The sequence below is a fragment of the Neophocaena asiaeorientalis genome, unplaced genomic scaffold (genome assembly GCF_003031525.2).
Source record: "Neophocaena asiaeorientalis asiaeorientalis breed wild unplaced genomic scaffold, Neophocaena_asiaeorientalis_V1.1 scaffold192, whole genome shotgun sequence".
NCBI classification, from domain to species: Eukaryota; Metazoa; Chordata; class Mammalia; order Artiodactyla; family Phocoenidae; genus Neophocaena; species Neophocaena asiaeorientalis.
The window spans coordinates 4,694,813-4,716,178 of NW_020185326.1; the positions used below are offsets into that span (position 1 = coordinate 4,694,813).

At 39.3% G+C, this 21,366-nt stretch overlaps 1 protein-coding gene across 3 annotated transcripts in view; it reads left to right on the plus strand.

Moving 5' to 3' along the window:
* The window catches only part of HEMGN (hemogen), a 41,275-nt gene extending 21,174 nt beyond the window's left edge, over positions 1-20,101 (plus strand). For 2 of the 3 annotated variants that reach the window (XM_024734464.1, XM_024734465.1), the window contains 4 exons: positions 7,850-7,975; positions 9,716-9,809; positions 14,131-15,191; positions 17,572-20,101. In XM_024734464.1, the coding sequence (XP_024590232.1) occupies positions 7,850-7,975; positions 9,716-9,809; positions 14,131-15,190 (1,280 nt within the window). In that variant the 3' untranslated portion in view covers position 15,191; positions 17,572-20,101. Of the gene's footprint in view, positions 1-788; positions 807-7,849; positions 7,976-9,715; positions 9,810-14,130; positions 15,192-17,571 lie in introns of those variants that run through there. The other variant, XM_024734466.1, reaches the window with a different exon arrangement.
* The last annotated feature ends 1,265 nt before the right edge of the window (positions 20,102-21,366 follow it).

Below are 21,366 nucleotides of genomic sequence, written 5' to 3' on the forward strand. Positions count from 1 at the left end.
ATAGAGCCTCATCATTTTTCCAATTCTACTTGTTGACCAATGCAGAGTGATTTCAAGGCAGTTATGAATAAAGAGGATTATAGCTAGAGGATACACAATATAATATCTTTATCTTTCTGCTTCTATGACAGCAGAATTAAGCACTCCACCTCTACTCTTAGAATGTTTGGAAATATTGATGTTAAAATTATCATACTGTATTCTAAATTCAGATTTACTTATTGTCTATCACCCTCAATTAGACTGAGTTCCTTGGAGGAAAAGACTCCTGTTTGATTCTTCTCTATGTCTCCAATTCTTAGTAAAGGGGCTGGCAAGAAATAAATGTTCAATAATGTTTGCTGAATGGACATTATAGAAAAGAAGTGTACATGTGAACAATAAAATAAATATTATGTGATATTTATCATACAAGAGGCTCAGATCAAGTGACACTATAGCTCAAAAAGGAGAGATCACCTCTATGTAGGAAAAGGTAGTAGAAAAGAATGGTTAAATCTGTGAATTTTAGAGTCAGACTGCTTTGGTTTTGAGATGTAACTACAGCACCTGTGAGCTTATGTGACCTTGGGATGTAACCTAACTTCTTTAAACCTTAATTTCCTTATCAGTGAAATGGGGATAATATTAGTTAGAAGAACTCAATGAGATAATGTTTGTAACATGTCAGGTACCTATTATGTGTTTGTAGAGTAGCTAATATATCATCATCATCATCACCAAAGGCTTTGTGATGGGGGCACTCACCATCTGGATGGGCAGACACAAGTGAAGAGCACTGAAGAGCAAGAAAGGTGTGAATAAAGGTACTGTGGGTGTTAGAAAGAATCAAAGCCAAACAGGGAGGGCAAGTGGCACTATTTAATTGGAATATTGGGTATTTTCAGGAAAGTAATGGGAGACAAGATTGGGAAGTTGGCTTTAAATGCCAGACTGACAAGTTTAGTCTTTATTCTACACATACTACTGAGACTTTATGGGATTCTAAGTGGGGTAGAGACCAGTTCTGAGCCAGTTTTATGGGGAATGTTCTGGCTGTGCAGGACAATCTGGGGAAGGTGAGGGGAGATAGAAGAAAATAAACCACTTAGGAAGCTTCTCCAATACTTCCAATGAGAAGTTGAGGTCCCCCTCTGGGATGGTGGTATGGGAAAGGAAAAGAGGGAATAAGCATGTGGGACATTGGGAAGAATAAACTCAGAACTGTGTCCAACTGGATGTGAGAAGCAAAGTGAGGAGGCAGAGGCAAAGACAATTCTGAACTGGATTGCCAATTAGAACTGGATGTCCAGGAACAAGGTGCCACTCTTCTATAGTAGAATAGTTAAGAGTGGCAGAAATAAAGCGTAGGAGAGACTGGTTTTAGGGGGAAGATATATTTGCTTTTTTTTTTTTTTTCCACTCCGTGGCATGTGGGATCCTGCCAGACTGGGGCACGAACCCGTGTCCCCTGCATCGCCAGGCGGACTCTCAACCACTGTGCCACCAGGGAAGCCCTGTATTTGCTTTTTGCTATGCTAAGTTTAAGGTGCAGTGGGATATTCAGGTAAAGAATGATATTCAAGAGACACTTGAAAATGTGATTTTTCAACACAGACTGGTAATTATTTAGAAGATATCTGCATAAAGGTAATAGCTAAAGGTATACAGTTGGATTGACTGTCTAAGAGTGAGAGAGAAAAGACTCAGAGGAGTCATCCTTGGGAAGTACTTCTCATAGCTAGAGGAGTAAAAGAGAAGTGTGTGGAGGAGTGGTGGGGAGAGGAAGGAGGGATGAAGAACACATTACTAGAGAAGCCAAGAACAGAGCGACAGAAGTGCTCAGAGGAGCCGTGAGCTACAGTGAAGTCACAGAGAGAGATAAGTGAGAAGGGACCACTGGACTTGGCCATTAGGAATCATTGCTGACTTATGAGAGAACAATATGTGGAAGAGAAAACTAGATTGTGGATGCAAAGGAAAGAAAAAGTTATGTGGGGAAAGGAAGCAGTCGACTTGAGAGTACACTGTTAGTTCCGGAAGTTCAGGAAAGTGAGGACAGAGATGTGATGGGGGCTCAAGGTGGGAGCAGACTTGTTCTTCCCCAGCTAAATGACCACACATCAGTGTTTATTCAGAGATGCTTATTGTCTATTCATTAAGAAATAGAAAGCAATATTGGTGGAGGAGGCCGGAGGAGGGACTTTGGAACAAACTAAAATGAAAGTCAGGTTACAGCCATTCTAAAGTCATAGACCGTGTTATCTGTATGTGTACAGTAGCATCTGTTTCAGCAGAGACAGAACTTATTTATCATGCATCAACAGGCTGTGAGAGAGAGGGAAACCAGAAACTCTCCTTCTCCACTAAGGAAAACAAAGCACGATCAACTCTTTGAAAATAATTTAAAAGGTTTGAAAAAGTATTTTAGCAAGGAAAGAACACTAAGAAAAAAAAGTGTATGATAGCTTCCCTTTCTTGACTTTTCCACCCAAATGCACTCCAGGACAATTCCCAGGTGCGTAATTAGAACACTTCTAATAATACTATTAACACTGCCCGAGTTTATGGCACGTCTATCTGCACAGTGCTTTTTATTTTGTAGAAAGCTCTCATGATCTCTTTTATCCTCCCAGAATCCCTGGGAGGTATTACTTTTTCTCTGTTTTATAAGGGAAGAAGCTGAGAATCAGAAAGAATTGAGAGATTTTCCCCCAAATTACACAGCCAGGAAATGGTAGAGTCCCAAATCCCTTGCTCTTTTTTTCTACACGTTTTCAAATTCCATTCACACGGTCTTCACAGCATAACACTCCATGTATGGGATGACAAACCAAAGTGTAGCAAAGTGAGCGCCCTCTTTTCTATAATTCTATCAATATGGCCTAAAACTATGCCAGTTTGGGGGTACTTTTATTAGGTCAAGTTTCTCACTGAATAGTATCCAGTGCTCCCTTTTCACCCCCATCATAAAAAGCCCCAGGGCAGAAGTTCTTAGGAATGTTTTTCCCTCCCTCCCACATCTGCCCAGTTCAACCAGGCCTCTGAAATGCATGAACAAGGCCTCAATACTTACTTAAACATGCTCCAGATGGGTCAGGAGGCAGGAAAGCAATTCTCTCCCTCAATATCTAGTTTGGTCTAGTAGGAAGAAGGCCAGACTTGGAGGCTGCAGGCTCAGGTTTCATGCTCAAACTACCAGTCTAGCTCTGTGACCCTAGTAAAATCACTTTACACTCTGAGCACCAGTGCCTTGATCTGAAAAGTGAGGATACTAATAGCTATTTTATAAGTTTGCCACAAAACTTCAGGGAAGCACTTGTGAAAGTGGCCCTGTGATGGGTTTGACATTCTGATATTCTGCTGTAGCTGTCTTGAAATTCTTAATAGTTTTTGAAGGAGGAGCTCTGTATTTTCATTTTGGACAGGGCCCTGCAAATTATATTGCTGGTCCTGCCTGTATGTCCTTGGCCAAGTCACTTAACCTTTCTGGGCTCCAGTCCATAATTAATTAAATTCTTAGGAAAGAAATTGTTAGGAAAATTCTCAATCCTCCTTCTATCTACCTATTAGCAAAATTTGACAGGTTGATCACTCCCTCCTCCTTGAAACATTTTTTCCACTTGATGTCCAGAACACTACACTTTCCTGGTTATTCTCTGCCTCACTGGCTGCTCTTTTGCTGTTTTATCCCTAATCTGTTAGCATGTCCAAAACTAAACTCCTGATCATCTCCTGCAAGCCTGCTCCCCCCAGTCTTCTTTGTCTACTAATGGTATCTCCATCTTTCCAGTTGCTCAGACCAGAACCCTTGTCATACTCTTTGATTCTTTATCACTCACTGCATATCCAGTTTGTAAGCTACTCCAGAGTCTGACCACTTCTTCATCACTCCCATCACAGTCCAAGCCTTAATCATCTGTATTCTGCAGGATCCTTCTAACTGGTCTCCCTGCTTCCACCTCCTCCCCTGTCCCCATGGTCTGTTCTTTATATAGAATAATCCTTGAAAAATATGCCAGGGACTTCCTTGGAGGTCCAGTGGTTAAGACTTCATGCTTCCACTGCAGCGGGAGCAGGTTTGATCCCTGCTTGGGGAACTAAGATCCCACATGCCAAGCAGTGTTGCCAAAAATAAAAAAAAAAAAAATCAGATGACATCAATCCTCTGTTCAAAACCATCCCATGACTATCCATCTCAATCAGAGTAGACATGCCTACAAGGGGCAATAAGCTACCTCTCTGAACCCACCTCCTACCACTCTCTCACCTCAGGCCATTTGCCAGTGCCTCTCTGCCTACAGTGCCCTCCCAGATGGCAGCCTGGTTGGCCCCTCACCTCCTTCAGTCCCGAACAACTGTCACTCTGTTTAAAATAGCAACCACCATCAACTTTCCCCCCTTGTTCCTTATCCTATCATTCCATGCTCACTTTTCTTTCTTCTTTTCAAAAAATTAATTAATTAATTAATTAATTTTTGGCTGCATTGGGTCTTCATTGCTGTGCAGTCTTTCTCTAGTTGTGGTGAGCGGGGGCTGCTCTTTGTTGTGGTGCGTGGGCTTCTCATTGCGGTGGCTTCTCGTTGCAGAGCATGGGCTGTAGGCACGTGGGCGTCAGTAGTTGTGGCAATTGGGGTCAGTAGTTGTGGCTCACGGGCTCTAGAGCACAGGCTCAGTAGTTGTGGTGCACGGGCTTAGTTGCTCCTCAGCATGTGGGATCTTCCCGGACCAGGGCTCAAACCCGTGTTCCCTGTTTTGGCAGGAGGATTCTTAACTACTGTGCCACCAGGGAAATTCTAACAGCTATATCTTCAGCACAGAGGTCAGTGCCAGTGAATGACAGTAGAAAGAGCTCTGGAACAGATGATGGTATTACTAAGTGACAGCAGCATCAGCCCCTCTGAGTGTATAAAGTACTTCCACAGGCTGCACACCCATGAGGCTGGCCCTGCATACAAGAGTGAGGGCGTTTATGGGGACTGCTCTGGGCTAAGCCTCCTACTAGATTATACTGTGGGGATAGAAAGGTGAATCAGGAGTGGTAACCACCCTCAAAGGGTTTGTGGCCTAGAGAGAGGTATTATGTATATATGCAAATAACTTTAGAACAAGGCAGCTTTTGTTAAAAAAATCTGGACTTTAATGCCTAACATCTCACATACTGCTATGGACTCTAAACTTCACTACAGAGGGAAGGGACAATGAACTATGGCTTGTGAATTTACTGACTGGCTATTTTTGTCCCAGACAAGTGTCTGCTGTGGCCTGCTTATCACAACAGAGACACCTTGCCTGACTTCCAATCTAGTTTGCTCCAAACTCCCTCCACCTGCCCCCTCCACCCAATATTGCTCCCTAATTACTGTTAACTTGAGACCCCACCCTCATATAGTCCCTCCACATTCTGCTCCTAGATATCAGAACATGGGGTGGAATCAACCTAGGCAGGCTGCAGCAGGGTGTAAAGGGTCTAAATATTATTTCCCTCCAATAAAGATGTGCATATCTCTATGGGCCTGCAGTACACAGAACTCAGGGACTAACATCTGTCCACCTTCGTCCACCTTTGTAGTCTGACAGCCTTGCTCAGTACATGGCACAGAGGAGGCATGCAGTAAGGTTTGCTGAATCGTTGAACTGGGTCTTAGAAGCTTGAAGGATAATTGTATTTAAGAAGTAACTCTGCATCTTCTGTAAGGCATCCTAGAAGTATTCTAAAAGGTTATCTCATTTCATTATCATAAGAAATAACCTAATCAGTAAGAATTAAAACATATCAAATAAAGTGACTAATTTAAAATGCTAGTTTAAATTATAAAACACTCCTGTTTTATAATTTTCAAAGCTACTTTAGTTTGTATTGGAGTTTTTAAAACCCTGTATCTGAAAATCCAAAAATTATCATGAGATAAATTGCAAGTTGCACTTTCCATTCCCTATAGGACTTCTTGGAATAGGGACTCCCTGGAGTTATCTGAATTTTTAGGTAGAGATTAACTTACAAGAAAGACTGGCGAACCGAGAAACTTAAAGCTAGAGCTTAGGATCTAGTAATTAAATACCACATTAAGTTTTGGTGGTAAGCGCTTGAGTGCTTATTATATAATTCTCAATATTTTTCAGTGTGTTTGAAAAAGCTGCTTCTCTCATATGTTCACACCACACATACATTTTCATACCCAGGTAAGATCAAGCACAACAAGATGACCCATCTTATAGTCAGTAAGATGTGGTGCCACCAGTAAGTAAGAAAATTTGGGGCAGGTAAATCTTTCCCCTCCTTGGTTCTCAATTTCTCTGTGTATAAAATAGGGGGAGGGACTAGATGGTTTAGGAGGAGATGCTAATGCCTTAAGAGTCTGTGGAAGTAGAGGGCATCTATTCACATTATAAAGGTTTTCTCTTTATAAAGGATTCCCTTCAGGTTTTCTCTGAGTTCTTTAGTGCATTTAAACTGTGACTTGACTTACCAAAATCTTGTCACTATATTTTTATTACTAATAACAGCAACTAACACTTACTAAGCATGTTGAATATGCTAGGCACCATGTATTCAATATGACAGGCACATATGAAATGCATTATTTGATTCAGTCATCCCAATAACCTCATGAGGTACATACCAATATTGTCCCATATTGTAGGTAGGTAAACTGGCTCCAAGACTAAGTGGCCTAAGGTGACTGAATTAGGGAATGTGGCAACACTGGAATTCAAACTCTCTTCACCTCAGTATCTGACTCCAGATACAGTGTTAACCCTGCATCTCACAGACTGTTTGCCTGTAATAGGAGGTGGTCAGTGTTCCTTTCCTTGGTGAACAATCCAGATTCTCTGTACCTCTTTGCCTTCACAAATCGGGTGACCGATTGAAGACGGGTGATTCCTTTGGTTTCAACTTAATTTCTGTGACATAATGTGCTGATATTTTCATTGAGAAATGATTTTGGGGGCTTCCCTGGTGGTGCAGTGGTTGAGAGTCCGCCTGCCGATGCAGGGGACACGGGTTTGTGTCCCGGTCCGGGAAGATCCCACATGCCGCGGGGCGGCTGGGCCCGTGAGCCATGGCCGCTGGGCCTGCGCGTCTGGAGCCTGTGCTCTGCAGCGGGAGAGGCCGCAGCGGTGAGGGGCCCACGTACCACAAAAAAAAAAGAAAAAAGAAAAAAGAAATGCTTTTTGACCTTCCCTGGATGAGTCACAGTGGATTTCACTAGCTATCTTGAGTCAATTGTGAATGATCAGGTGAGCAGAAGAGGGTTCAAATTTGCTTTGAATTCCTAATTTAGTTCTTTATGTCTATTATCTAACAGTAAGACTTTCCATTACTTTGCATCAGGTTAAGATGAAAAAATGCCACATGCAGGAAAACAATATAAGATTAATTTCATATCTTCATAATTTTCACATTCATAATATTCACTTTCACAAGAACTGTGTGAGGTGGGCAAGTCAGGAATTATTCACCCACTTTGCAAATGAGGAAGGATAGTCACGAAAAGGGGAAGTGATTTGTTCAAGGACATCGAGCTGGTTAGGTGCTAGACTTGGTGTTCTTCCTATACTATGCCACCTCTGTATGTAAAAAGTAACATCGGACTCAGATACTTCTTAGCAGACCCAAATGACTGCCATACTGGAGGCTGTGACATACCAGCCTGTGGCTGCGGGGCTGCCTGTATAACTAGCCACTATGGTGGAGGAGGACATAGCACCAGCTGTGCCCCCTGCTCACACCTGTGCAGTATGATAAAGAAAGTAGAAGTAGCCAGCAGCTGTGGTCCAACTAGATAAAACTTTTAGGCAGGAAGTCAAGTGAACTCGGGTATGTGTGTGTTTTTAACTGTTAGTTACTTTTGACATTTTAAAAAAGGGTTCTTGTGGAAGTCAGACCAAACAGCAGGAAGGTATTGCAGCAAGATGGATTTGGGAAAGGACCAGTCTCACTTGATGCTCCATCAGATACCTGATCCTCATCAAGAAGAGAACCATGTTCCAGGTAATGAAAGAGACCTTAAGAGGTAGTGGCTGTTGGGAAGGATTGGACTATGATTATTTTCCTCTTTTTATGGGTCTGGCAAAAAAAGGGGTGTAATTGGATACGTTCATATATTAGAATGGAAGAATTGGGGCTATATAACTTTCTGAGGTGCCTTCTAGCGCTAAGATTCTAATAAGCCAGAGGAACACAAGGAAATAATAAATAAATTATTAATAATATATATAAATTAAAGATAACAAAAATACCCAATACCAGATAGTTGTGGTAAAACAAATACAACCATATACTTCTTTGGTAACGTAAATATAGTGAAACTTTTGGAAAGGGATCTGGCAATAAGTAGCAAGAACTATAATAGTGTTTATTCTTTTGACTCACTAATCTTAGTCTTTGGATCTATCCTAAAGCAGCATTTCTGCTGCTTTTGCAGACCCTAGGCCTTGAGGCAGTGATTTAAAACTTTTAAATGCCCTGGATCCCTTTGGCATTCTGATGAACCTCTAGACCCCTTCTTAGACTAAGAAGTCTAAATACATAAAATTAAATACATAGGATTATAAAGGAAGCAATTATATTAAGATAAGTTATCAAAATAAAAAACTATGATATAATAATATATGTGCTTATTTACAGATGCATTAAATAACAAGGTCCAGTGGTAGATCTAATTACCACCGTATCAAATCAAATATATCATCTCAAATAAATGATATTTTAAGGTATCTGCAATAACTGTCATGTTATATGAAGAAAATCTGTAATTTCTTTTTGTGACAAAATCACACACTGCTAAAACTACTGTGGTTTGTTACCTACATTCATAATCGAAGGAAATGGTCATTTAAATTAAAGATGGTAAAAATAAAAGTATAATTTTCCCCCATCCAAGTTCACCATTAAGGACTTCTGTCCTAAAAACAAAAGGTGCCATGGTCCAAGGGGCATTTTCTCTTTTGGGGGTCCCGGTGCAAATTTGAAATCATTCTATAGTCTCTAAGAAGTTCTACATCAAAGACCCAACGTTAACTTTTCACAAACTTGGATGGCAACAGAACCTTTCTTGATAATAACTTTAATATTCCAAAGAACTTGGAGAAACGTCATCCAAAGGAAAAATATACAAAAGAAAAAAAGCTGTTGTGTACATGAAATATTTATTATAATTTGATCTACAATGGCAAAAAAAAAATAACTGGCAACAACCTAAATGTTCGATATGAGTGGAATGAGTGGATAAATGAGAATACATCAACTCGATTAAGTATCATGCAGCTGCTAAAGTTATAATTATGAGGACGAGATGATGGAATATATTTTTGATGTATCAGGTTAATAAATGATAAAAATGTGGTACGCCATCATTACAACTTTGTTTAATATAGGGACTAGATGAATATGAGGAATAAAATGAAAACAGGTTATAGGATGGCAGAACATGGCTGATTTTTTTCTTTTATGTTTGTACAATATGTACACTATTTTGAAAAAATTAATAGGTTGGTAACACACTTATGTACAAATACTGACCTTTTCATTTAAAAAATGTCGACTGAATGTTTGCTCCCAGGCATTCTTCAGAGGTACAAGAATAAATAAGATATAGTTCTTGTCCTCAAAAGGCTAGGAGAAAAACTTGCACACCCAGTAAAGGGATTCTACCATTTTTCTATAGGACTCTTTTCCTGTTAATGCCACAACTCATCACTATCTCCCATAACTTTCATTTTGATCCTACAGAAGTCATTGGAACTTGGAGTTTAAGAAACAGAGAGCAACTTAGAAAAAGAAAAGCTGAAGCACAAGAAAAGCAAACTTCACAATGGCAATTTGGGTATGGTATTGCTGCAAGGGGAAAGGAACTGATGTTTATCTAGCATATGCTACTTGTCAAGTGGTGCTGAGCACTTTTACACACTATATTTCATCTTTCCAAAAATCCTATAAATTGGGAGCTGTTATCCTCATTTTACAAAAAAAGAAACCAAGTCTCTGAAGGTTAAATCTCTTGCCTAAAGTCTCCCATCTAGTAAAGTGATGGGAACAGAATCTTATTTATGGTCTCTTTTAATTACAGTACCAGGTGATCAAATTATGTATATTGTAGAGAGGACTGGTGTTCAACCACCCTAGTAATATAACCATAGAAGTATCTGTTGGGAGCGGGAAACACCATTGAGAAGACCCCCAAGCTTGTTCTCCAAGCTTTCTATTAGTGAAATTCTTCTTGAATGCGTGTAGTTAACTCTCCATGGAGTAAACCAAAGCACTGTCTGTAAATGAGTGATAGAAGAGTTTGAGAGTTCCTAAGTGTCCAAAGTCAGCTGTATGTAATCTCAGGAAGGGAGTACATGAACATGACTATAAGTTAGGCAGCATCTAACTGCACCATTTAGAATATAACTGTGAAAACAGAGGTATTGCCTGCTTGGAAATAGAAAAGGGGAGCCCAAGGAGCCAAAGTACAGCATCCATCTGAGCCAGGGTTTCTCAACGCTGGTGTTATTAGTGCTGTGGATAGGCGACTTCTTTGTGTGGGAGGCTGTCCTGTGTATTGAAGATGTTTCACAGCACCACTGGCCTCTGGAAACCCACAGGACTCTCCCCTCCCCATCGTGACAACCAAAAATGTCTCCAGACCTTGTTAAATGTCTCCTGGGGTCAGGGGAGAGGAGGTAAAATGCTCCCAGTTGAGAACCACTGATCTAAGCACTCTTCTTCTTTAAAAATTTTTTGATTAAGATTTAGATGTGCATTTCTTCTTTACTGTAAAAATGTTTCCTTCAATGGCAAAAATAACATAGGTATACATTTTTCACAGGGCTGGGCTCTGCTTTGTGAAAAAAACCCAAAGAAACATAGGTAAACATTTTTCTAGGCATCATTTTTTTAAAAAACATAGAGTGCAGATGTTTTAAGTACCTATTCCCACTGTGGACTGAGTATCGTCTGTTCTGCAACAACACATGTTTCTACAACACCATTTAGCTCACATATGATTGGTAAATATGAGAATGATGTCAGTATAATGTGGAAGTTGTGTTAGTTCATAATTTTTCCTACTCAAAAGAAGCCAGAATAGTGGGAATAGAGTTAAAACCTTCACAGGAAAGGAAAAAGCCTTCAGCTTGGCTGATGTATAGACAGGGTCCTTTTCAGCCTTCATCTGGGGCTTCTTCCCCAGAGAAGGACATTGGTAGCCTTGCAAAGATCTCCACATATAGCAGGTTGCACTTCCTCCTGTGCTCAACTTAGCGGCAGCCCTGCTGGCTCAGAGCACCCTTATTTGCATGATCTCAGCACTGAAAGCCTGCATTTACACTGTTGCTTTTGTGCATTTTTACCATCCCCGAGGCAGCCTCCAGCCATAGTCAGCTGTCTGTCTGGACTATCCAAGTTATCTCTCCCTTGTCCCAATTACTGTTTATGCTAGTGTTAAAAAGTTGCATAGGATTTGAGTCATTTGCCCCAACTTATTTTTTTCCTCATAAGCACTGTCACTTTTAGTGCATGATTTTGCAGAAAGTGAGGTTTTTCAGGAATGCATATATGTTATAGCAGAAACTTCTGTACTCAAGTCCTCTGACAGGTGACTCTATTGAAGAACACACAATTAGTTCCCCTAATTCCTTACTCACCAAGCAACCTTCTGATCATTCCTTGCCTTCCCAAGCCTTTGCATTTCTCACTGTTCATTTAAAAATTGGTCTTTAGGTTTACATATCAATCTCTTTGAGCTGGTTGATGAGCTCTGACCCTAGAAATGGAGCTGGTTTCAGTATGCTCATAGAATTGGGCTTCTGTGCTCATTGGTTTGGGGGGCGGGCAAGGCTGAAGAAGTCACTGGAGTAGGTGGAACCTTGGTGAGCCTCTTGGCAGCTGGCCGGCCTTGCTGTTGTGGCACATATCTATACTACTGAGGGCTGTCCTCACTACAACATGCTACACAGTGAAACCTTAGTTCCAGAGAGAAGCGGTAGGGTGTAATAGTTAAGAGCCTGGCTGCTAAAGCCAGATGGCTAAATGACTAGATTTGAAGAGTGGCTCCCTTACTTCTTAGCCATTTCACCTTGGACAAGTTATTCAACCTCTCTGTGCTTTAGTTTTTTCATCTGCAAAATGGAGATAATAATAGTATCTACCACATAAGTTGATGTGAAGACTATATGAGATAACAGAATAAGTAAATTACTTAAAACAGTGCCTGGCACATAAGGAAACACCATATATGTATATATTTCTGATATTTATATAAGAGTACTAGTTTCTATCTGGATGATTCATTCATATAAGTTATTACATGCAATTCTTAGGACAACCACATGAGGTTGGGCAGATACTATTTACTCCATTTTACCTGTGAAGAAATCAAGGCATAGAGAGTTTAAGTGACTTGCCCATGATCACATAGCTGGTAAGTGACAGAGTACAGATTAAATTTTAGGCCACACAGATATATTTGTATCTTTTGAGAAACTACCAGGAAGAACATGGAACATTACTCACATTTCCCTCATATATATATTTCCTCTACATAACAAATTATCTAGGATTTAATTTCTAGGATAATAATGTTGCCTGAAGAATTCACATACATCATCTTTTTAAAATCTGACAATAAGGACTTTATAATTTATCTTGTTACCTTGGTTACTTGGAATTAAACTTCCAAATGCTGAGGTACCATATCATTTTTACCTTCTATATTATTTTTTTTTTTTTGCCGTACGCGGCCTCTCACTGTTGTGGCCTCTCCTGTTGCGGAGCACAGGCTCCGGCCGCGCAGGCTCAGCGGCCCTGGCTCACAACCCTAGCCGCTCCGCGGCCTGTGGGATCTTCGCGGACTGGGGCATGAACCCGTGTCCCCTGCATCAGCAGGCGGATTCTCAACCACTACGCCACCAGGGAAGCCCCTATATTATTTTTAATAATTATTTTAAACTGTACTATTACAAGATGTACCTTTTTAATATTGACTTCAAACTGGTTTTGATGAGACAACCTTTAAAAATATTTAATTATGGAAATTTTCAAACACGCAAAAGTAGAATAGGGTATACATTTTTTAAGTGTACAAGGAACTGCAAGCACTGCATAGGTGTAAAAAACACCGGTTTTATCTCCAAAGACTGTCTTGTTTACTAAAAGAAATAGGGTTTCTCCAGAAATAACTACAGGATGAGGCAGCCTATGCTCTTTACCTTAAGCATAATCCTCATAATAAATTCTGTAGGAGTGGTAAGCAGGGAGAGCATTTCAGCCCTGTGGTCTGTTGGAGAAGGCTCCATAGGGCAGGTAGCATGAAACAGAATTTCAATAGGTTTAGAAAAATGATGAAATGCTTTTTTATACTATCTTTTTCTTCCCCCAAGTCCATCTATATTAGCCGTCTGTATTTGGCTATATTTGCAGTACCTAACAATTTGTCATTGGTTGCAATACCCACGCATATCCTTTCATCTTCTAGATCTTTAGCTATTGGTTCAGAGTAGGTATAATATGACCACTCATGCCTTTCCACCAAGCTGCTTTACCTCAAGGAAGTGTTTTTGCAGCTTTGGAGCTTTGAACCCAGCTTTGGCTACTTAGCCTGCTTTACACAAGACACTGTATTAGATAAGCAAGCCACATACATCATTCACCTGCAGGCTGCGCAGATGAGGAGCAGGCCTGCACTGCAGATCTAGGAACACAATCATATCAGTTTACCCAGGGTATAGAGAAATGAACTCACATAGACTAGACCCAGAGAGACTAGCATATAAACAAGAATGCCAGTCTATTAATGTATAACATCAACAATACATTTTCCATAACCAAACTTTTAAGTATATGCTCTCAAACGCGTGCACACACACACACACACACACACACACACACACACACACACACACATGCTACACTCACCAAGAAGATTCCTGTTGAGCAAGGCATCAAAGACAAAAAGTCCTGAGGGTCATTTCCTCTCCCGACAATTGAGAGCATCTAGAACTGCTTCTTCATTTTACAAACAAGGAGACTGAGGCCCAGAGAGAGATTAAGTGACTTGTTCAAGGTCATGCAACAAGGCAGTGGGAGTCCTGGGACTGTCATTACCAAATGTTTATTTGAATCCTGGAGCCCTGTTGCTGACACTAATTCTGATTTCTCTATAGAGAGAAAAAACATAAGCGGCAGAGAACAGGAAAAAGAAGTGAAAGAGGCAGAAAAAGACAACAAAATACAGAAACGAAGGTGGAGCCTCTGTCACAATTAGAAAAGGAAATGATGGAGAAAGCACCAGCACCTACAGAGAAAGAAACTGAACCACCCAGGAGTGTGACCGAAGCTCTCCTTCCGGTAGCCTCCATGCAAAGAGTTGTGCCCAAGAAACATTTTTCTGAAATAGGTCAAGAAAGCATTATCCATCAGGAAAATTCTTCTGAACACCAAGAAACAGCAGTACAAAACCACTCTTCTGAAATACTCCAAGATATGGCTGAATCTGGAGACCTTTCCCCTAAAATGTACCAAGAAATAGCTGTATTTCAAGACCATCCTTCCCAAATGCGCCATGATATGGCTCAGCCTGAAGACCTCTCTCTTAAAATGTGCCAAGAAACCGCTGCAGCCAAAGCCCTTTCTTCTAAAACATCTGAAGATGTAGCTGACCTGGAAGGATGCCCTCTTGAAGCATACCCCAAACCAGATGTGCCTAAAGGCTACGCTCTTGAAACCTACCGAAAAAGAGCTGAACCTGAGGAACACAATTCTGAACTAGGTCAAGGAATAGCTGAGACTGAAAATTTTGTTCCTAAAGCACAAGAAATAGCTGTGCCTAAAGAGCTTTCTATAAAAACATACCAAGAAACACTTGAACCTGAACACTTTTCTCATAAAACATATAAAGAAATGGCTGTGTCTAAAGCCCCCTCTCATAAAACAATCCAAGAAACACCTGCTCCTGAAAAATATTCACCTGCAATATACCAAGAAACACCTGGGTCCGAAGAATATTCACCTGAAATATATCAAGAAACAGCTGGGCCTGAAGGCTATGCACCTGAAATATACCAAGAAATACCTGGGCCTGAAGACCTCTCTACCAAGACATATAAAGATAAGGATGTGCCTGAAGAATGCTTTCCAGAACTGTACCAAGAAAGAGGTGGGCCCCAAGACCAGGATCCCCAAGCACACCAGGAAGATGCTAAGGGTGTTTATATTTCTCCTTGAGGTAGGTTTTTTTTTTTTTTATTGGGGTCAAGCTAGTGACATGCCCCTTATTTGTGTTCCGTGTTCATAATCAGAGTACCAGATAGGTTTATCTCCCTTGGAGCAGTGATTTATTGCCTTCTTTGACAATCCTGGGTTATCCCAGTTATCTCAGTGGGTATCATCAATGTCTTTGGCTAGTTTCAAGTGAAAAATGTTTTTCATTCAACCAATATCTGTTGGTATATTGCCATATAATTAAAAGAAAATCATTGAAACTATAAGTGTGTATAGTGGGTACTTGTACATACTATCCATTTTGGGACGCTTTAGCCAGTGAAGAAAAATAAACCCCATATAGAGTGAATTATGTGCAAAATATTTTAAAGGACAATTACATTTAGATTAACAAGAAAACTTGGTGAATAAAGTTTTTTCTAGAAAATTAAAATTTCCTGGCAAACTAAAGGTAAGTAAATTCATGGTACAAGCTACTGAGGGAGATACAAAGACATAAAATATGATCCTGGTAATAGGGAACTCGTTCTTGTAGGACTTACCAGGCTTACCCCAAACCCTTTCTATTTAAATATTTGTTCCTGAAAAGCTTTCTACTCTGCATAGCATTTAAGAAATAATGTGACCTTTCTTCAGTTTGACTTGTCTCGGGGACATAACTGAGAGCCTTGATTCTCTTCGTGCGCTATTGTACACAGTATAAGAAATGGGCTGTCTAGCGGACCATAGCTATCCCCAGGGAATTGTGTTCTAAAGAAATCCTTTTGGTAGCTTATTTTCTCTTTCTCCTAAAATATGAGTGCAGCAAAAACCTGGGGTTATTGTATTCCAAGTAATACAGGTTTTGAGGAAATATCTTTTAAAATATTACAGTAAAAGCAGACATATGAAGCACTACTTGTGCTGACAGGAGTCCCCTGATGGAGAAGCAGCTCTAATCAACACAGTGCCCGATTCTAAGAGTTTCATTTTAAACCCAGCAAGGTTAAGATGGGCAATTAATTAGTGCTTATTTTGTTTTGGGCTTTGTCTTACCAAACAAGTGGAAATATCTACCTTTTTGCTGATTATAAAATTGTCATAATAATAAGTTATAATGTTTATTATAATAAATTAAAGCAATATATAAGTGACTGTAGAGTAAAAGTCCCCTATAATACCATCTCCTATCTCTGATCCCCAAGGTCAAGTTTTTGTCTTGCTTTAACAAATGAGATGGTATCAATACAATACATTCCATTTTATAACCTGTTTTTTTTCACATACAATATATATTGTGGCCATCTTAATGACATCTTTTGTAACAATTGTACAGTATTATACGTACAATAATTTATTCAACCAATCCCTATAATGATGAACACTTAGATTACTGCCAAGTTTTACTATTACAGCAATGTTCAATGAACATCATTGGAAGTAACATTTATTTAAATAACATTTATTTGGCACTTTCTATCTGCCAGACACTGTATTAAACATTTCATGTGAATCACTTTATTCAGTGTTAAAAACCCTAGTGGATGAATAATATTATCCTTATTTTATAGATGAGGAAACTAAGGCACTGGAAGCTTAAGTTGGTCTGATTTCTTCCTTTGGACAAATCCCTAGAAGTTGAATTGCTGGGCCAAAGGGTACCAGCATTTAAAGTCTGGATACATTCTGTCAGACTAGCCTCCAAAAATGTTGTAGCAATACACAGAAACCAAGAATTTATGTAAGTGCCTGTTGCCCATGCCCTTGGCAACACTGCACATGATTGTTTTAATAATCTACGCCTATTATGTTAGGTTAAAAAAAAACCTAATTGTTTTAATTCCCACTTTTTTATGATTAATGCTGCTAGGCATATTTTTATGATTATTATGAATTCAGTTTTTTTCTTTTGAGAATTGCCTGTTTGAATCCTTGTTCCATTTTATATTTGGGATATCTACCTTTTTGATTGATTAAAAAAATCTCTTTAAATAATAGTTATTAAATCTTTACCTACATATAAGTTGTAAATATTTTTCTAGTTGTTGTTTGTGGTTTAACTTTGTTTATAGTAGTTTGGCATTCTATATGACAAAATTTTAATGTTAGTTTTTAGTTATTCAAACCTGTCACGATTTTAATTCTTAATGATTCAAACCTGTCAGTCTTTTCCCTTATGGCTTCTGGTCTGTGGTCTGCTTAGAAAGGCCTTTATAATCTTAAGATTAAAGGAATATTCTATTGTTTCTACAACATTTACTGTATCTTAATATTTAAATCTTTAATTCATCTGAGATTTGTTTTTGTGCAAAGTGTTAGGTAGAGTTTTTTTTTCTCCAAGTGGATAGCCAATCATCCCAATACCATTTGTTAAATGTATTTTCGTATTTTATTTTATTTTACAGAAATGAAGGAAAAACCCAAAGCAGAGGAACCAGAGATACCAGCAATTCCAAACGTTCCTCAAGAGATTCACCCAGAAAATGAAATTTATAGTTGTTTTGTTTTAACAATGTGCAACCATCATAGTTGTCCAACAAAATTCACATTTTAGTACATTATATGTGATTTTTCTCAAAATATGGTAGAAATCTCTACAATATTCATTAATATTTTAACAGTGGTTTTTCGCCCATATATAGACCATATCTGAAAGAGAGAACTAATGTGATTTTTCAGGCTCTACCACATAGACAACATCCTGCTAGTGTGTGTGTGTCTGTGTGCACGCCCACGCGTGTGCATGCTTGTGTATATTAGGGAGAGGATAGTGGTGGGAACAGACTTAACAATTTTCCTGCCCTTAAGAATTAGTCAAATAAATGTTTGTTTTCAGGGGAAAATTACTGAGCCCTTCCTTTTCCCATTTTTAAGTCTGAACAATTAAAATTTGAGGAAGTATATAGTTTTCTTATAAACTTTGTTCAATTACTAATGTAACAATAGCATCAAAATCTTTTTTTTTTTGTGGTACACGGGCCTCTCACTGCTGTGGCCTCTCCTGTTGCGGAGCACAGGCTCCGGATGCGCAGGCCCAACGGCCATGGCTCATGGGCTCAGCCGCTCCGCGGCATGTGGGATCCTCCCGGACCGGGGCACGAACCTGTGTCCCCTGCATTGGCACCACCAGGGAAGCCCAGCATCAAAATCTTATTCAGGCTTCAGATGGCTTTTAACAATTTAACAATTTTAACAATTCTTATTCTGGGACTCCTTCAAAGATATTTTGGAGTGATGAATGTAGTTGTGTATTTGAATTTTGATTTTCTATTTTTACTTTTTATACACTGTAATTGTGCAAAATGTATATTAAATCATTATCACGTGTTTGTGTGGACAGCATCATGGTAAGCACTGTGAGGGTTAGAAGACCCATAACACATAGTCCTTGCCCACTAGGAGTTTAATCTAGACTCGTGGGGGAATAAAACAGAAAACAAATAATTACAAAAGAAAATAGTAATGCTAGTGCCATTTGAATTAGAAGATACAACAGAGGGAATGCTCACTTTTTTGCTGGAGTGACCCGAAAAAATTACACATGAGTGGAGCCTTGAAAGATGGAGAGGATTTGTAATATAGGTGAGGATAGCAGCATTATTGTATGTGACAGAGAGAAGGGTGAACTAAAGACATGTTCAAGAGAACTGCATGCAATCTACAGTTAATGCAGGGTCCATGTGGAATAGCAGGCTAGCAGGCTGAAAATTATTCTATTATTGGAGTGTATGGAATTTTGCTTGCCTAACTAAGAAGTATATTATTTACTTAGGTAATGGGGAACTAAGTAAGACTTTTGAACAAAGAGATGGCAGTTTTAGTATTTCAGGAATATTTATCTGGTGATAATGGTCAGGGTTAACTGAAAATGATGAGAGACTGGGGGCAGGAGTAGAAACTATTCTGGGCAGGAAGATGTCTGAAAATCTTCCTTGGTAAGATGTCACGGAAAAGCCCGAACGAACTTTTTGGCCAGCCCAATATTTTTGAGGGGAAGAGGTTTGTTTTCAGTTTTCCTTCTGTTATTACAGAGGACTCAAAATAAAGGAGATTTCTGCAAATGGTTCCGCAAGGGCACAAGTATGCAAGCTCTCCATATAGGCACTGTGCCAGGTACTAGGCTAGAGTGAAGAACACGACAGGATCCCAGTCTCTCAAGCATTCATGGTGTAGAACAGTGGTTCTTAACCCTCACCATATATTAGAACCACTGGGGAAAATTTCAAAATCACAGTTGCCCAGGCACCTCCCCAGGGATTCTGATTCACCTATCTAGGGTGACATCAAGACATATTTATTTTTTACATTGTTTTTTGCTCTAAATAATTTTTGAGGAATAATTTTAGAATTATATAAAAGTTGTAAATATAGTACAGAAGTTCCTATATAGCTCTCACCCAGTTTACCCTAATGTTAAGATCTCATATAACCACGGTCCATTTATCAAAACTTAAGAAACTAAGATTGTTACATTATCATTAACTAAACTACAGATATTATTGGGATTTCATTAGTTTTTCTGCTAATGTCTTTTTTCTGCTTCTGGATCCAATCTAGGCTACAACATTGCATTTAGAGCAGTGGTCCCCAACCTTTTTGGCACCAGGGATGGGTTTCATGGAAGACAATTTTTCCACGGAGGGTGGGGGATGGTTCAGGAGGTAATGGGAGCAATGGTGAGTGATGGGGAGCTACAGATGAAGTTTCGCTGGCTCGCCTGCCCACTGCTCACCTCCTGCTGTGCGGCCTGGTTCCCAACAGGCTGAGGACCAGTACCGGTCCATGGCCTGGGGGTTGGGGACACCTGATTTAGAGTATTTTAATGGCTCTCCAGATGATTCTAATGTGCAGCTAGGGTCGAGGACCACTGGTATGGTGGGAGGTTACAATGCTATTTCCCTCCTATTTGCCACACCCTCTCCCCCAATAAAATTTCCCCCCTCAGCATATATTAATTGAACAATGATTACTCATATCCCATTGTATTACTCAAGTAACAGTAAATATTGAGGACAGCACACCATATGATAGTCCCTTACATCTGGATGGCACTTCAGAACTTGTACTTTCAAATACACTTTTTAAAATTTGATCTGCACAAGAATCTTTGAAATAGGCTGGGCAGTGATTATCATTCCCATTTTACAGTTGAGGGAATAACTGCAGAGAGGATGGGTACTCACCCAAAGTCTCATCTAACTTCCTCAGTGTTCTTTGTGATGGTTTTCAATCTTTGGAAATCTTGTCTCAATTTTACCTGCCAGGGTGGGTCAAGATTAGAGAAAAAAAGAGTAAACTGAAACCTCAAGTTCTAAAAGTGTTTCATTAAGATGAATCTTACGAGATTTGCATATGTACAATGTACAGGGGCACAAAGGTGAAAGAGATAAGGAAGTAGATGATATGAAGAAATATAGTACATTAGAGGAAGAGGGGTCTTCTCTTTCTACCTTTTAGGACCCTTTCTGCTTGCCTTCTTATCCCACTCCCTATATAGACATACAAACTCTGCTTTCTCACTATTCTCATTCAAACACCAGTGTGTGTCTAAAAATGTTCCAGATTTCTTCTTGGCTTAGAGCCTTGATGTCATAGAATTAAAAATTTGCAAGAATCCATCTAGCCATACTTTGTGCTACCCTCCACTCGTGGGTAGAATGGTTGTTCTTTAAAATACATGAATCTTATGATATTAAATCTAATATGATGTGTGAGAAGATCCAAAGCTTTAATTGATATTCAAAGGGGTCCTTCACTCAAATGAAAGATTAAGAATCATTACACTGAGAAGTGTTTCTCAAAGTGTAGACAGATGACCACCTGCCTTGAATCATTCGGTTTTTTTTTTTAAGGCAGATTCCTAGGTCCTAGCTCCAGAGAAAGGGTTGTCTCATAAACTAAAAATAATCGTATATAATGGTTATTTATATAATCATATATCCTCTAGACAGGATAATAGAAATTTCAAAGCATATAATGAAAGGGCTACATGTTTAAGTTCTTGTTTTCCATAAAGAGAAATTTTTCCTTTAAATGAAGTAGCAATCTACTTCATCAGTGTCTCCAATTCTGCTTTGCATTTCGGAACTTGTAACACTTGGTAATATATTTTTGGTGTGATTATCATTATATATGTTATCTAAAGCCAGGAGGGAAAATACCTCATTTTCTACAGGAGTCTGTCCACAAATTAAGCAAGA